We start from the raw sequence: 12,247 nt of genomic DNA on the forward strand, positions 1-12,247 counted from the left end.
TAAGAGACAGAAATAATTTAATTAGCAAAGAAAATTTTTCAGTGTCCTTTTCGAAATATTCCAAAAATGTTTTAACATAATTTATATTTAGTTTTATGCTGCATTTGCGACAAAAATTCAAATTTAAATGGACACAGTAATACATATAGCTATAGGTTCTCCATAACCTGACCATCTGTTTCCTGTTGTGAAAAAGACACGCGTGTCATACGTAATCTCTTTGGTCATACGTGATCATACGTTTCGTGGTTTGTTCCTCTTCAAGCAAAGTTCGGCATACGAGTGAGATTTTAATTGCGGCTTCGATTATTTCTCTTCTCTGTATTGATTTTTTGACATCGATAAATGTATGTAGATAGCGATGTGACCCGAGTGGATAATAAATAAGAACAGCGAGAGGACCATGGCACCTAACCAACGTCAACGACAGCTCGTTTTATCAAAGAAAGAATTGAAAAAGATCAATGGAAGGAGATTCTCAAAGTAAGAAGATCAATGTCTTCTCCCATCAGATTTTACAAATTGTTATACGAAATGCTTGCCAACTTCGGCCGGCTAACCTCACCTGTCAGTTGCTCATTGTTGAAACGAGAACGTATGCGCAATATTTACAAATGCATTCTCTGTTTACACTTCGGCCACATATCTTTCATTAATTTTGCAGTATATTCAATAACGACGATAATTTAATCTCCATGACTCAAAATACATGAAATGTCTGAGTCTCCCGGATCTCAAATGCAGGATCGTGTATCTCATGTATTTACCTTTCCTTGTGTTTTCAATTCAATATTGCATTTATGTTCACGTTACCAGAAAGATATATGCATCTTTATTATTATTTCTTTTAATAATTGTAATTTGAATTTATTTAATAATTGTACTTTGCAAGTTTTAGCGAGAAAAACATAGTTCTAAACATTATGACGTATATCCATGCAATATGTAACAATTTATAAAAATATGATTATAGAGTACAGAGAGAGAACGCAAATAATTAAATGATGTTCTAGGCCAGAAGAGTCTTCTGACGTCGGACTTGTTTATCCCAGCTATGACACAGCTTTTAAACTGTTGCTATCGGCGAGATTTTGCTCTGCTGTATGGTGTCACATAACAGATTGCGATGAAACATACAATTACTGGGAACCAGTGAGTTTATTTATATATATATATATAGCTTAATTCAATATTACACATTTTTAAAATACTAGTATTAGTTTAGTAGGTTTTAAATATTATTTAATTGTAATAAAGGGTATTATTTAAATAGTTATACAAAATGGTAAATTCTTTTACATCTCTACTGACATTTTGTCAACAAAATTTGTAGTAGATATTTTGCAAAATCTTTTTACTTCAACAAAATGTTTTCGATGCGACAAAAAATCAAAAGTTTCTCTTATTCTTTGATATTTTTATTGAATAATATATTTTGACACAATGTGCATGTTGCTGTATCTGCATTACGTTCTGTCTTAGAGTCATTACTTGCTCTACGGAACAGGCCAGCAAACGTGGGAGTACAGTCCTGAATATGCCTTACGTTCGTACATGTACCTATTAATCCACATGGTACCGGCGAAGGTCTATCATTACCTATTGGAACCAAATTCCGCGCTAGTTTTCTACTTTACGCGATGCTTCCTATCGGTGGGTTGCACATTGTCTGAAGTATACTTTTACAAGTACGTTTTTTTCTTAAAACTGACATTTATAGACACATGCAAGAACCGACGCGTTTTTACAGTATGTATAACGCTCTATATTTTCTAGGAGTGTCTGCCGCGAATTCGGGATCCACGTGGCGAGACTCACACTAGTATTCCTCATTCTCAGCTCTGGGATGTATATCGCCAGTGCCGCATTTCTACCGTCGTCTTTTTCAATGTAGGTACAATTATAAAGTAAGAAATGTACATTCGCGTTTCTCGATACATAATTTATCTACATATTTATCTATATATCAATATTTATTACAGGTATCTGAGTACCGTTGCTACAGCAGCTTGGTACGCTCGCCAGTATGAATTGGCTATTTTTGCTACCGCTATCTCCTCGTTGCTTGGCTGGCCATTCGCTGCGCTGCTCGGGTAATTTTTCTCGCACTAACGCGAGCAATAACTTTTTTTTGGCACGATACATGTTGCAACAAATTCATTTTCCTCGCTTCGCTTTTCTTTCAGTCTTCCCCTCGCCGCTGAGATGTTAATACACAAACGAGACTGGGTCAAATTCATAAAGTGGGTCATTATATCCGCCGTTGTAATTGCGATACCGATGGTATGGGTGGATTCCTTGTACTTCGGCAAACTTGTCGTCGCGCCATTGAACATCATACTCTACAACGTTTTCACCAACCACGGGCCTAATCTCTATGGCACCGAGCCGTTCAGTTACTACATCATCAATGGATTCTTGAATTTCAATTTCGTCTTTATCGGCGCGTTGCTCGCACCCTTGGGCTTAGTAAGTTCCTTCGGTAGTTCATACTTAATACAAAATGTCTCAGAAGTCGCACGCTTTCTGCAAACTAGATCCTCCGGCGAAATTTGAATTCTAATTTGAAAGTTTGATTGTATATTCTTTCTTATAAATTTTATCATCGATATTAAAGATTTTAAGGCTTTCTTGAAATTTCCAATAAAACTAACAAAATAATAATTGTATTAAACTGACAAAAAATTCACAATTGAAATATCTTGCGTAACACGCGACATACTTCGGCAGTATTTTAACTACAATTACAGTTTTTAGTATGGCTGATCGTGCCGGCACGTCCAAGAGACCGTTCGTGCCTGTCTTACTGGTATTCATTGGCTCCCTTATACCTGTGGATACTCGTATTCTTCGTTCAGCCGCACAAAGTGCGTATAACATTGTAACATTGGTAATAATATTAAGAGAAAATTGAATGCATTTGAACACTGCGTTTTTGCATGCACGAGAAACGCTGAAAATTTTCAATATTTTCCACGATATATGGATTGTTCAAATGTGATATATATATATATATATATATATATATATATCAAATAAAAAGGTAATTATGTTACAAATTTTAATATAACAAAAAAAATCAGTTTCTAAAGAATGCACTCAGTAATTGTAGTATCTCAAAATTTTTATGTTTCAAACGTTTAATTCGGATGTCAAGGTGTGACACATGTTTAAACAACTCACTAAATATTTCACTCTGCTTATTTATAAATAAGCAATCAGTTTTTCCAGTTTTCCTCGGAGAAGCTTACAGCGGATTTAACGAGTTTCGCAGTTACACAAGTCATATTTATCTACACATCTATCTACATTTTTTTTCAGGATTTTCTGAACTTTTACCTTTAATCTCACTCGCATTCCCCCTTTTACTGTTCGCCGATGCGTTACAAAATTATGAAAATAATATTTTAATAATATTATATTATGATTGTAAAAACATTCCACTAAGATTTACATTAACGTGCAATGCTGTACAATGAAGTTGTGTGTGCGATAATAATTTTTATGAATTTTAATAATAATTACGTGTGAGAGAATTGCCGATTACTGAAACAGAATAACGAGGCATTAGAGAAGAATGATTACATTCGTCCGGTTTCGCTTTGTAGACGAGGTTATCGTCGTTACTGAAAACCGCTGAGGATTTACACATCAAGGGGCTCGCCGAGGTGAGCTGGCGCAGCGATTCCACGCAAAACGACCTGAACAATACAGGCCACAGTCCCGGCACCGGAACCCCCGGCGTCGAAACGGTCTTGCGGGAAGGCGAAACCGACGAGCCACCACCCACTAAACAGAGACGCAGAGGTCGTCCGCCTCTGGACGACCCACCATCGGCACACGACGTCTTCACACCCAAGATCACTTGCATCACCGGGAACGTACGTATCTCTTATCATTATCACAGGTTAAACGATCCGTGTAAAGCTTGGTTTGAACTGGTTGCAGAATAGCATCTCGCAAATCTGTTCGCAAAAAGTCGAAGCAAATAACTAATATTGTGTTATAAAGATAATTTCACATTACATAATTGTATTTATCATATATATTATAATATTTGATATATTTATACGAGTTCCACTTTAATTATTTTTGTATGATTTTATATAATTGTATTTATTATAAATACTATAATAATAACATTTTGTAATTTATACGAGTTTCAGTTTGATTATTTTTGAATGTTAATTAATGGATCTTGATTAACAAACTTTATCTTGTTTTTTCGAACAAAAGTTCATGCTATCATTATAAAATGTTCATCCACATGTTGATCCAGATGCCCTGAAATCAGGGTGTTAAAAAAATGTTGAGATGTTTAAAATATAAACATTCTCTTTTACGTTATCTTGATTATTCAGAGTACCTGATCTTATCTTCTAATTGTTAGTGAAAATCTAGAAATCTAATAATTACGCGATTCGAATTTTCAAATTTTGAAATATTTGTATTTTGTATCGGCACAAAAATGTGACGATGCAGAACGAGCGATTAAGAAAGATTACACGAAGGCGAGAGAGAGAAAAATCTGCAATCTGTCGAGCCTTACACGGAATATTTAAGATGAGCACTTTACGGGCCGTTGTCGTGAATGTAAAAATACGATAATTTTGTCAGACTCGCAGCGGCGGGTATCGCACGTACGCGGGGATACCCACGCACGACTCTAATGTGTCACGTCGAACCTTTTCTCAGGAGGAAATGATGAGCGAGGGCGGCGACCATGAGAGTTGGGACGACGAGATGATGATGAACGAGAATAACGAAACGCCACTGCCGGTGGTAAGGCCAATTATCGTTAGATACGATTCCCTCTGTCCCTCTCCACTTGCAGACGTGAGTGCGCGCACATAATTAAATTAAGTCTATTAAAAGAGTTGTCGCTCCACTTTCTCTTGCATCAACCGTCAACTCTCTCGTACCAAATATCACGTTAAAACTATTTCCTTGCGCGAATAGTTCATTCAACAATTTTGACCGTTATGTGATTTTCTTCTAGCTGTCCTATATGCCTAAAGACGACACATCCGAAGAAAAGAAAGGTATACATGATCCTCTTACAATTACTCGATACTTTTGCCCACTCTCAGAAAGCTTTGCTTAGTTTAATGTCCAATGTTTATTGTTTCTAATACTTGTGAATGCTTTATGTTCCTAGATATTCTATTTTTGTAATTACTTGTACATGTACATTTTATTAACATTATTATCATTGTTATGATAGTTTTTATATGCAAAATAAAATTAAAATCATGCATATTGTTTTACTTGTCCTGCAAGATGAAATATGCTGGGAAAAACAATAAAATATTCAAATCTGACTTAATCAAATGAAATCTGAACGGGTCTCACCTCAGACAATTTTCAAAATAAAAAGAAACAAAAGAAAATAAATATTTAATTTAAAATATTGTTCGTTTTTTGAGTTTACCTTTTTTTACCTTTTATTGCCAATTGTAACTATTCAGGGTTTCTCGTTCTATTTATTATCATCTATTTTTTTGTATGAAGAATAATAAAAACAATGCATAATATAATAAAAATGAACAAGTTACGTCAGTAACCATTCTAGCAGTCATCATAAATGTTGACTATCGAATTGCAGCGGCTAGCACTCCGTCAAACTCTAACGCCACAAATCTGTCGATTCCGGAACAATTCCGGGATGTAATAAAGATGAACGATTACCTGACGACGGGACGCCGACAAGAGTTCTGGGAGGAACCCTTCACGCGCCGCGTTATGGACGCCATCAAGAGCAAAGAGTTAGAGATGAAGACTGCCGCCGAAATCCTCGGCGTCTCTTACGGCACTCTCTACGGCAGATACCGCGACAGTTATGGTTGCCTTAAACATCCGTACAGGTAGGCGCGTGCAAATAAAAATTTCGAAATTGCATTTAAAAAATCCTAATCCTCGGACTTGGCGTTAAAGAAGACATATACACAGCATACTATTATTAGAACAAATTATTTCAACCTAAATTAAAATAATTAAAACAAAAGAAAATAATAGAGTTTCGTCAAAATAATCGGGATATAAATATACAGACAACATGTATTTTCAGAGTAAGGGATTTTTGGTCTGAGCCGGGACCCGCAGAAGTGCTGGCGAAATTGCGGCGGAAGGAGATAACATTGTTCCGGGCCGCCGAGTTCCTCAATGTCACCGTCCACACGCTCGCGACTTATCTGTCAACGCTGCAGGGTCCGGACAGAATCTCGTTGGCCGGCGATCTCAGTGTAGCGTCCAGCGGTAACATCGACAGCGGCAGCAACAACAACGCGACGGAATCGACGACGGCGGAGAACAGCGAGTCCGTCAACGACATCCTACAGAAGATTAACGCGAACGTGCCAACCACGACGTCGATCAAGCGCGAGGGCGGCGGCTACATCGAAGTGCCGACGACAGTGTCGAAGTGTTCCACCACGTCAGTGCTGGAGAACAATCCGGACATCACAATCGTCAAGACCGAGAACATGCTGCGTAAACGCGAATATACGAAAATGTCCAGCACGGAGAACAACAACGCGAAGCTAATGAGCGGCGGCGCCGTCAGCGAGGTCACTCAGCAGCAGCAACAGCAACAGCAACAGCAGCAGCAGCAGCAACAGCAGCAGCAGCAGCAGAAGCTCCCCGACCCGTTGTCATTAAATAATGACAACAGCAAACCCTAACTATTCAGACCCTACTTGACACCTACGGCGAATCACCACCACCCGCGCAGCGTAGCGCCAAGCGGAGCCAGTTATAGATCCGACCTGCAGTGCCCGCGCAGTTTCTATTCCAATGTGTTTACTCGCTTTCTCACGAATTTTCATTTGAAGTAGACGAAGAAAGACATAGAAATGGAACGGCGCTGGATAACGCTGTTCCCGTGCACGACCGATTCCGCAAGAGTTAGCCTCAGACAATCTCGCGTGCGATCGTTCGCGATTGGCGGCAAGCCGTGGCTGCGTCGGAGACGAATAAAGCGGCAGCGAATAAAGCGACTCCTGCCTTTGAATCAATTCCCACGCAATCACGGCCTGCCGTCGTATTTTTCACGTATTAAGAATATTAACGTCGCGAATTCTGCCCTAGCGGAGTTAGTGCCCCGAGTTGACACGAAATTCCTCTCGTTTTAATTTTAAATTCGGCTCGCTTTCGATCCACGTAAGGTCGCACGTGCACATACGACCTTGGCCTTTGTAAGACAAAAAAAAGCAAAAGGAGAAACAAAAGGGATAAAGCGTATAATAAAAAGTTCAATCGAAGTTCCTTTTGAATAACGATGTAGAGTGTATTATCGCAACAAAGAATGCCTATTTTCTGCCGCATGTGTCTGTATGGTAAAGAGCGACAATATATTCACCACAAGTAGATCCATCATAGTAATACACACAACAGAAAGAGAGCAAGCAAAGGAGGGAAAGGGGGAAAACAGAAAGAGAGAGAAAGAGAGAGAGAAAAGAAAGAAATAAAGCTGAATAACGGTCCTTCGATGTAGATGTTTCTCAGGCGATCGTCGTTAGGATCGCGTTAGGATCACGTTTCAGTTAGTGCCCGTATATAAACGCGAGAATTTAAATCATAAAGCTTGTACTATTGGAAAAGGCGTCCACATTCGATATGCGATATACGCGATACACGACACACAGGGAAATACATATGAGGCGAAAGACCAGAGGAAGAAAGCGATTGTAGATAGTATTCTCAGCCATTTGTATTTAGAAAAGTATTTAGAGAAATAGATAGAAAATGAGAGAGAAAGAGCGGGAGCGAGGCAAAAAATCAGTCACTTCAGGCTGCACGTGTCCAATAGTAAATTATTTATGATTTAAATGTATTTTCGTGGATGCAAGCCTTGACAGATTAGAAACTGTTTTGTTTACGTTTATCAATTTGCTAAAGGAAATTTATACACATAATACAGTTTTGCATATGTTACCCACTTTTTTTTTTTGGAAAACATCATGTAGAACGGCTAAGTTTTAGAAGGTTTGATGCGATTGTAGAGCGAAGGCGTTGCGACCGGTAATGTAACTTTTTACACGTACGCGGCAATCGTTTTTCCTCCGAGTATTCGCAATGCTGATTGGGATACGCTTCGTGCACGAAACATGATAATAGCGATGTATACCATTCTATTTTGTTTCTCTTTTATACCAGTATGTAACACTGCTCATAGTAGTGATTTTTTATAAACCATCTTGCTTTATACTTGTACATATACGAGGTATTTTTCTTATTTCTTCTTTTACAAGAAAAAAAAATGTTTAACGATTTTTATTGGAATAAATGTCAATCAATATAAAAAAACTAATTCATTCAAGTGCAATACTTAAAAAGATTAATTTGTCAGCGATAAAATGTTAAGAAATTTAAAAAATAGAATTACGAAAAAATGTAAAGATACAATTGCTTGCATCTTTATTATAAAGCTGATATCGTTAATATGACGTCCGCAATGGATAATGGCTACGAAAATGCTGTTACGCACTGTATAATTGTCCCCCTATTTATATTAATTCGCGATTCGGTTTAGTTTACTTTTTTTTTCGTAAGCTTTCACAGACGCGATGTTTACGTTAAGTTAGATAAAAAATGGGAATCCCCCAAATAACGCTATATGTATATACATACACATACACAAGTTATGTATATACATATACAACAATCGTACTGCATGAGACATTGACTGGAAATGAGTATTCCTGTTCGCTGAAGGTAAAACTTAAGTAAGAATTAGTAGTATAGTAGAGGTATCTCCAATGATATTTTTCGATGATAGACTTAGTTGCACATGAAAGAGGAGAATTCATGATCGCGGTACTTGTAAAGTTCCCTCCGCGAACGAAACGGAGTAATACCGTACGAAGTACGTGAAACGAAAGAAGAGGGCGGCTTCCCTTTTATGGCCGGAAAGTTCATTGCGACAAGTAGAAGAAGCGAAAAGGCGAAGAAGTATCGTGAGGGGGTTTGTAAATATAGCGATGTACGATATTTACTACGAAACGAAAATAATCAAGAAACGCATTCTTTGCTCTTGAACGCGAATGCGGGCATGTATGTACCTCTCTCTTTCTAAACGGACCCCGAAGTCGACTGACTACTAAGGTAAACGAAGAAAAAGAAAATCATAAAAATGTAAAAAAAAAAAGCGTAACGATAAGCGTATCGAGATCCTCGATTAAGTGTGCGGCGCACTCAGATACGAGATACACACAGGCATGCACATGCAAACACACAGTTGTGGATTCTGCGAAGAGAAAGTATTTCCGGCGAATGCGCCGAAGATTTTATTAAGTACTTTCTTTAGTCTACTTTGTATATTTAACACGAAATCATCGATATCGTTATTTTTTCAGATGTTAAAGTGAAGTTTTTTCGATAATTTTACGGAGTAAAGACAAAGCCTTTTCGATGACTTATAGCGTTCCAAATCATTTTTATCACATGTACGTGTATAATTTTATATGCAACGACATCGCACGATAATTTTATTTGTAACTCTTAAAGCGTAAGAGAGGAAAAAGAAAAGAAAAAAGATAGATCTGTTCTCATCTTCATCATTTAATTTAATGACTTTCGTCAGATTCATTGTATCTTCTCATCGAAATCTTGTATTAAGTGAAGGAGTAACTTCTCCCTTTTTTTCTCTTCTATTTACTTTTCTTTTTTTTTTAAAAAAAAAAGATAAAATGAGACTAAGACATACCAAATGAGAATATAAGGACAAGTTTCGTTAGGTTAGTATCTATCGCATATCATGGAAGCAAAAATACATGCGCTGATAACACACTGTATTTGCCTATGGCGTTCGGGTATGTTTATGTATATCTGGGACGCGCGAGACCACTTTTACTCTAGCAAGAGTATACGACTAGAAGTATTAATATTTAATAATAATGATCAATATATATGTGTATATATATTGATATCCGAATGGATGGTCACGTTTTCGAGCGTCGAGCCGTGGAACAAAAATGAGAAATAATATCGAATCTTGGGATTATTTTAATTTTAATTTTTAATATTTATATTATTATGTACTATTAGTGGCAAAGTTTTTTAATAGCGATTTCGGTTGCACCAGTAGTGTGCCATCAGTGCGCAGTGTAGAGATGGTACAAATGGATGCAGTGCGATTACACCAACTGGCTCCGAATAATTTGTGAGAGCCACTTTGTGTATATCCAGTATGCACCTTTGCGGTATATCAAGTCTAAACATGTGCCACTGGCGAGGGACTGTATCATTCGACCAGCCGAACACACACAATACCCGAAATGTGCAATCGGTGCATCCCAGTCGAAATCGCTTTAAGTTTATATTCGCGAAAATCTCAACGGAATTTATATATCTCAACGGGGATTTCTACATATTGTATGTGAATCTATATTATATAATATATATGAATTGTATAGATATTCATTATATATTATATATATATGTATATAATTATTATATTCATTTATATACTATGTAGGAAAAATTCAGACAAATTCGAAAACGTGTAAATATTTTAGAATTATACAAATTTTCAAATTACACACATTCTTTTTCTTTATTCTTATTTTACAATTATGTTGTATAACAATAAGCATATATTATTACATACATACAATATATAAGAAATATAATTTACTTATTGATCTGAAACATTTACAAATTTCCGAATCTATCTGAACATAAATTTTGTTATCTTTTAACGCAGATGTCCACGAATTTTTTTATTCAAGTACAAAACTCGAATCCAAGAAATCTAAACGTGTCAGGGAGCACGCGTTATGCCAAATTGTGCTCAAAGACTGATGACCATTCATTTGGAGGAGATTCTTGTATCATAACCACGCGATCGTTTTTTTTTTTCGTGAAAGGGGCGAAAGAGAGAGTGCGAGAGTCAGCGTGGATGCGTGACCACGCGCGATCACATTTTGTGCGAGAAGACAGGACAAGACTATTAGCCTATTGGCAAACGACGCGCCGTTGTGCCCTGGAACGTCGTACCATGAGACTAAAAAAAATCGATATCATAACTATGTGTCGTTTGATATAAACGAGTAACGAGTAAATAGTATGTATCATCGTTTTATACACAACCTAATTAAATATCTCTACGTACACTATGTACATTCCTAGTATACACGCTCTTCACTGTCATACACGTTGCATTACACGCGCATAAAAAAAGGAGAAGAAAACGCATGGACCTATTATATACATATATAAATATACATATAAATATATATATATTTATAATAATTATTATAGCTATTCCAAAAACGGACCACCGCGACATCGACGTTTACGGATGATCATTAAATTAATACAAGAGAAATTCATCGGCGATTCACATTCACGCGCGCATTAATCGCCATCGCCATCGTCATTATCATCATCATCAGCATCATCATTATCATCGTCATCATCATCGGTGATAACGTCACGTTAAAACATTCGCGTATTTCGCGTTGGACAACACACGCCCGGTTACGGAGTGTCTCATGTATAACACGCACGAACAGTCAAAACCTGTCGACCTGCCTGCAGTGTATAAACAAACAAACAAATAAAAAAAAAGAAAGGACGTTTCTAACAAACACGTGCACACACTACTTGAGCGCAATAGAGAAAGAGAGAGATAGAGAAAGAGAGAACAAAATATATTGAATATAGTTTTTACAAAAAGGCTTTCGCCGGCCGCCTCCTTTAGTTTTATACTTGAGACACGGAAAAAGGCTGACGAGCGAAATCAGCCCGACGATACTTCGAACGACCTTGATCCTATGTAAAGTTACATTTTCACCGATGAACGCGATCATTGTATACATACACACACATATACCCATGTACACGTATACGTACACGGGACATCGCGAGTCGTGTACACACGCATACACACGCACACACCACATATACACACACACACACACACACGCGCAAGAGACGAGCACATGTACACGCGTTTTTCTCGCGAGCTCATTTATCTCTCAAGACTTTGTACCAATTCTCTCTTCACTTAGTCCGACATTTCAAAACTGGAGAGCGCGATAGCGGATACACGCGGAATCGTACACGAGCTGGGGAGGGTTCCGATGTCGCGCTTCGGAAATGTGAAATGTCAGTCTCTTAGCCAAAGCTAGAATTTGCGTTTTTATCTTTTAGTACCTTTTCTACCCTCCCCTCCTCCCCTCCATCCCTCCTATTCCTCCCGTCCACTCTTTTTCCTCTTTTTTTCCTCCGTTCTCCTTCCTCCCCC

At 37.6% G+C, this 12,247-nt stretch overlaps 1 protein-coding gene across 1 annotated transcript; it reads left to right on the forward strand.

Moving 5' to 3' along the window:
• The first annotated feature begins 269 nt into the window (after positions 1-269).
• LOC105453256 lies at positions 270-7,434 on the forward strand. Its single transcript, XM_011695048.1, has 12 exons — positions 270-483; positions 1,014-1,152; positions 1,483-1,688; positions 1,777-1,890; positions 1,983-2,093; positions 2,187-2,469; positions 2,751-2,867; positions 3,609-3,881; positions 4,696-4,782; positions 5,000-5,042; positions 5,606-5,864; positions 6,068-7,434. The coding sequence occupies exons 1-12, from the start codon at positions 404-406 to the stop codon at positions 6,678-6,680; spliced, it is 2,325 nt and encodes a 774-aa protein (XP_011693350.1). The 5' UTR covers positions 270-403; the 3' UTR covers positions 6,681-7,434.
• Positions 7,435-12,247: the final 4,813 nt, after the last annotated feature.

Source organism: Wasmannia auropunctata, unplaced genomic scaffold, assembly GCF_000956235.1.
Source record: "Wasmannia auropunctata unplaced genomic scaffold, wasmannia.A_1.0 LD336001.1, whole genome shotgun sequence".
NCBI lineage: Eukaryota > Metazoa > Arthropoda > Insecta > Hymenoptera > Formicidae > Wasmannia > Wasmannia auropunctata.

Bases quoted from the DNA above. Each gene is read 5' to 3' on its own strand.
- LOC105453256 (XM_011695048.1), top strand. From the start codon at position 404: ATGGCACCTAACCAACGTCAACGACAGCTCGTTTTATCAAAGAAAGAA. The intron at 2,094-2,186 runs GTAATTTTTCTC...CTTTTCTTTCAG, and splicing joins CCATTCGCTGCGCTGCTCGG to TCTTCCCCTCGCCGCTGAGA. The intron at 5,865-6,067 runs GTAGGCGCGTGC...ATGTATTTTCAG, and splicing joins TGCCTTAAACATCCGTACAG to AGTAAGGGATTTTTGGTCTG.